Below are 6000 nucleotides of genomic sequence, written 5' to 3'. Positions count from 1 at the left end.
TGTAGCTGAAGTAGGAAACCCAAGCATGCTTGCACTGGGAGGTGTTAAAGCTGGAAACACAACAGAAACATGACCATTATAAAGTGCTATTGTCTCAAAACTCTGCCAGTTAGATAAATCCTGATAACTACTAGAAAAGGGGAGAAATGAAAAAGGTGAAATGAAACAGAAGATTTCATCCTAGTTTTACCACGTTATAAAATTTATTATTTTGTTGTGCCATGCCTTAAATTGTAAGTTCGGGAATCTCAAGTCTAATGTCTGTCATAAACTAACATTTTGATAATATTTGCTTAACTAACTTTTGCCCCCAACTTTAGCAAAGCAGACATAATGATACTTGCTTATTTTACAGACCTATTGATAGAAGTACTGAGATAATGCCCAAGAAGCTCTTTGAACACTTGACATATGCTACACAAGCACTACATATTATAATCATCCTATACAAGAACACAATGCCTGTTGAACTAAAGATACCAAATATACTTGGAGAGTCCTGTCATGAAGTCTACCTAGGCATGTCTATACAATCTGCAAATCTGTATGAATCTAATTTCAGACTCAAGGTGCAAATGATATTTAGAATTATCAATCTAGTAAATAATTTTAGTTGATTACTCTGCTGCCATTAACATATTAATGAAATTATGAACTGATTAAATTTAAATAAATTTCAAGATAGGTACCTTTTGAGATAATGAAGGAAGAGGGAGATCATTTACAATTCACTACAAAAGTAAGCATCTCTGAAAGGAAGAACCAGCTTATCACAACACAAGCAGTGGCCTGCTGGACCAGGCCAAAAGCCCATATAGTCCAGCTTTCTGTTTGTATAGTGGCCAAACAGGTGCCTATGAAAAGCAGACAAGCAGGACCTGACTGCAAAGGCACTCTCCTGACTGGTGATTCCCAGCAAGTGGTATACAGAGACATACTGCCTCCAACTGTGGAGGTCATAGCCATTATGACCAATAGATATGGCATGGTCTCAGGTTCAAGTATTATAAGGAAAAGAAGAACTACTCCTTCTCCACACCATACATGATCTTAAATACTTCTATTAAGGGAATCTGTTGAATCTGGCTGACAGTAAGAAATCTTAACTTATTTGAAAATAATTATATTAAATTGTGGAAAGAGGTTGAGAAAGAGTTGGAGATATGGGAGAATGAAACACTCCCTGTTAAGTAGAACTTCAGCCATTAAAATGAATATACTCCCCAGGACGTTGTTTTTATTTTAATCAATCCCGATTGTAAATAATTTAAACTGCTTCAAAGAATAAAACCCTGCCACAATATCTCTAAATTCATCTGGCAGGGGGGAAAGCCAAGAATTAAACATAAAATTATGATAGATACAAAAGAAAGAGGAGACTTTGCCTTCCAGATCTGCAGTTGTATTATGGCTATCTCCCATTGAAGCAATTACAATTAAAAGAGTTAATATGGATAGACAATGGGCGACTTACAAAATAACTCTTACAAAATAAGGATACAGTACATTTCTGTCTAAAATGTATATATATTTTTTATTAGAATGGGAAACAAAAGACAAGCTAGTTAAAACTTCAATGACACACTAGGCAATAGATATAGGACACAATATAGATCTTAACCTCTGGGAGCAACGTTGGAAAAGCAACCTGAAATTTACTGCATTTCATTCATTGAAAGAGAATTATTTTAAAATGATTCATAGATGGTACTTAACTCCGAATAGGTTGGCTAAGATTTATAAAACAGAATCAGGTATGATTTGGAAGTATAAAGAAGCACAGGGAACCTGAGTAGACATGGTTAGGATTGTGCTGTTGGCCTGCTATTTTAGGCACACCACTTTGTTCTTAGTTGGTCTCTAAGATGTTACTGGACAATTTTTTTTTCACTTGGGAGTAAGCCCTTCTAAACTAAATGGGCCGTAATGCCAAGTAAGTATGCATAGGATTGAGTTTTATATGTGTTAGTACAGCTGGTCAGCAATGTAGTTGTTTTTATTGACATAAATCATGCAGCTATGTATTTTAGTAGCAAAAGAAACTAAGTGTGCACTGACCCTATTTGGAGTATCTATGTACAATGCAAGAGTAAGCATGGAAAATTCCTTGTCACACTTCAAATACCAGGTATAGACAATGTTTGTTACAGTTAACTACTGTAATGCAATGCCTATGATATGTATAATTGGCCATCATACTGTAGAAACGTTTTTTAAAAGAAGCTGTTACAGAGAAATAGAAGTTTTGTAAAAACAACGAGAAAAGATAAACTCTAATGTTCAAAGAATGGTGAGCTTAAAGCACTCTCTAGGATCAGTGTAAGAGGATAAGAGTGATAACCCTGGGCACTGCAAGGATAGATGAATATTAGTTACATTAAAGTACTAATTGAGTGGGCCTGAATGGTGCTTAAATCATCGATATCCAGGTGCTTAGCATTGCTTAGGATAAAGCAATTAGAACTCAGAAGAAGAGGTGATAAGATTTAACAAGGCAACCATTTGATGTTTGTCACTGAATCATTGTTTTTATTTAATGGTAAACTAAAATATATTGTCCAGGATTAGAAACAAGTTTGATGTCCTTATTACTGTAAATAGTGACTTTTTGGACTAACTACACAATAGTATTGAATGGACTATTAGAAAAAAGTGACAACTGTGTTAAATTTTAATGTTAGCCACTCATATTAAATGTATGGATTTCCCAACCAGTAGTGTGTATCTATTTCTGATATGGGCTAACAACTAGCTATATTATGATCTTTTGGTCTTCACATAGAATCATAGCATGAATCCAAGCATGTGTCTTGCCCTTGTATCAAATGAATGGGCAACTTAAAAACTAACTGATCAATGATTGAACAGAGTAGAAATGAACTGACCATTCCTACCTGCAGCACAATTAACCAAGATGTATTTATGCAAAGTTGAAGATTTCCTATTCTCCATACAAGATCAGCTAGAAAGGCCTGGGAACATTAACTATGAGAAGAATCACTGTTGATTCCTCAGGTATACGGCAATCTTTTGTACCAGGAAAGAAGAACCTAGGGACTCCTCCCCCTCCCCAGATACTGTTGAACCCCTATTTCAATCAGACAGAATAGCTAACAGGAGTTGTTGTCCAGCAATGTTAAGAGGGCCAGAGATTCCCTACAACGTTATAGAGAATCACTGCAATTATTTTACATACATTGAAGATCTAATCTCATCATCACTTTTTGTATTTCCTGCATTTCATTTCCCTCTGATATCACAGGTATATCATTCTCTGTATGTTTACCCATATGTTAGTGCATGTGTGTGTACACAAACACACACACATATATACCTGCCAACTCAGGATGGCATTCCATGTGTTTGATGAAGATGAAAGCTGGTCCATGAAAGCTTATGCCATTTTAAAGTCTTTAATGTGCCACAAACCTAATTTGTGAATGTGATACCATATACAGTGGTACCTTGGTTTTCAAACATACTCTGTTCTGAAAGACCATTCGAAAACCAAGGCACAAAGGGCGGCCTGCAAATTTAATAGAGAAAATTGTAAAAAAAAAAAAAAAAAAAAAACCTCAGCGGAAGCCATTCAACTTCCAAGGCGTCTTCAAAAACAGAAGCATTTATTTCTGGGTTTTCGGCATTTGAAAACTGAAACTTTTGATTTCCAAGATGTTTGAAAACCAAGGTACCACTGTATCTGTGACTTGGATGTTAGAGAGAGACAATAACATGAAGCAACAGCATCCTAATAGACTAAAAGCAAGTAAATAGTTATAACAGATGCTAAATTTATTAAAGCAGGGGTGTGGATGTTGAAGGACTTGCATGAGTAAAGGGGTGTCTGAAGAAAGGAAAGGTATACCCAAGCACTAAGGTGTACCAACGTCTAACAACATAATCCTGTGCATGTTAACTAAGAACTAAATCCCACCATATAAAGGTGGAATGAAAAATGAAATAGTCAAATGCATTTCTACTGCAACAATGATTAAAATATTGTAGTAGTGTTTAGGTTCAATTACCTTACCCAGTTTTTTTCTCATAGACATTTTCACTGATTGCAGTACAAGAACAGAGAGCATCCTGCTTTGACCTGAGTTAAGAACACTCAATTGTCTGGAATCCTGAGTTCTTGTTAGGACACCTGGCTTCAATAAGTGCACTGGAATGTGTGAAAAAATCTTGCATCTCTATAATTTGCATCCCTAGAATTTCATTTGCTTCCAATTCATATAGATATGTTTTTGTAGGTATATAGCTCCAGTCACACTATTCCAGCTGATGTGAATGCTACATTGACATATTCCAAAAGCACCCATCTTATAATGGAATCATTGCTGCACACAGTTTTACTTTACTGTTTTCATTCCTCTGTGTGCGTGCGTGCATGTCTGAATCCCTTGATATGGTTATATATGGTCTGGCTTGTTACACTGCATTTTCTTGGTCACTTCAAGCAGACTTTTCAAATAATTTTATGTTCAACTAGGTTTTACTCAGAAGTAGACCCGCTGAAATTAACGAACTCCGTCTTGGTCATTAATTGCAGTAGGTCTACTCTGAGTAAATTTTATTTGACTACCACCCAATATCTTTTATGAATTTTACATTTTGCATCTCAATTCAACCAACTTTCAAAGGATTTCAGAAAGCGGTGAGACATGATTTCAAATTTTGGTGAGACATGAATGATTGAATGTTTATGAATGAACATGATTTGGAAATATAGTGCAGCAATTGTAAGACTGATTAAAGCTGTAATGCTATATATGCTTATGAAAGAGTAAGTTGCATTGAATTCAGTGCAGTTTGTTCTGAACTGGTATGTTTAGGATTGCACGTTAAATGTGCCAAATAATGCAAACACTACCGTAACATTAATATTTTGTTAGGTGACACTATGTTAAGGAGTCTTGTGGCACATCAAGGAATAACAAATGTATGGCTGCATAAGCTTTCTCTGCTTCATCTGCTCTGCCTGTTAAGTATCCATTGCCATTTTGAAGCACTTATAGAACAGAGCTTATTTATGTTAATGAAAACATCTTTTCTAATTCTTCCAATCTTTATGTAAATAACTAATTGCATGTGAAGAACATGCTCAAAGAAAATTTTGTCTATTTGATCATATATCTATCTGATCATAACTATGAAGAGGAAAGATTAAGAAGATTACACATTTAAATTCAGATGCCATGTATCATGCTTTGAGTATGTGGTAGGAAAAACCCACAGGAGCAGGCAGCAGGAATTTTAACATATTTTGAAACATTTTACAAGGTTAAAAAACTAACTCTAGTAAAGGATTGCAACTGGGATCAGCACAGAGAGTGGGACTACAAGAAGATCCTGACTGAATCTCTCTCGCTGCATCAAACACAGATGTGAAGTGCTGCTCACAGCAAAACAAGGATATGTTAAAAGTGGGTTAATAAGATATGAAGCATATCAGCATTGAGCATATATTAAAGAACTTTTGAGGAGTACTTTTCACTAATGAAAGATTAATATAATCTGCTCTTTTGCTTTCACTTCCACTACTCCATTAAGAGCCATTAGGAACATATATTTTCTGGGCAATAAACATAGGATGGAGGGGCTACTTAGTAAGTTGGAGAATGAAACGTCTCCTATCTCTTTAGTTCGCGTTTATTCAGAGAGATTAGCCACATCAGGTGAAAGTGTGCCTCATTCCTAACCGATACTTCATTGATTAGGTAGCTGCATTAATGATTTGAAGATTTGGTAACTTGAGTCGTCCAGTTCATACAGTGAGCTATCTAGATATAACCTATAAGTAGTGAGAGTTGGCCTGCACACATGGCAGTAAGCTACATCTACTACCTGATCTAAATATTATTTCACTTCCAGATGGCCAAAATGCTGACGCAGTAACTATGGGCAAATTTTGTCTTAAAGCAGAGCAAGTTATGTACTCTGCCCTCATTCTTGATAACAAAAACAGCAACAGATGTATGGTATGCTGTTGCACTTGCA

The 6000-nt window shown here is 35.7% G+C and overlaps 1 protein-coding gene across 12 annotated transcripts in view; it reads right to left on the bottom strand.

Moving 5' to 3' along the window:
- ZFHX4 (zinc finger homeobox 4) overlaps positions 1–6000 on the bottom strand; it is a 179885-nt gene that overhangs the window by 4571 nt on the left and 169314 nt on the right. For all 12 annotated transcript variants that reach the window (XM_033155461.1, XM_033155459.1, XM_033155460.1 and 9 more), the window contains one exon: positions 1–50. This exon is cut by the window's left edge. In XM_033155461.1, the coding sequence (XP_033011352.1) occupies positions 1–50 (50 nt within the window). The remainder of the gene's footprint in view (positions 51–6000) is intronic.

This window comes from Lacerta agilis, chromosome 7 (assembly GCF_009819535.1).
Source record: "Lacerta agilis isolate rLacAgi1 chromosome 7, rLacAgi1.pri, whole genome shotgun sequence".
NCBI classification, from domain to species: Eukaryota; Metazoa; Chordata; class Lepidosauria; order Squamata; family Lacertidae; genus Lacerta; species Lacerta agilis.
The sequence above is the reverse complement of the archived record's forward strand: the minus strand, read 5'-3'. Positions and strand labels throughout refer to the sequence as shown.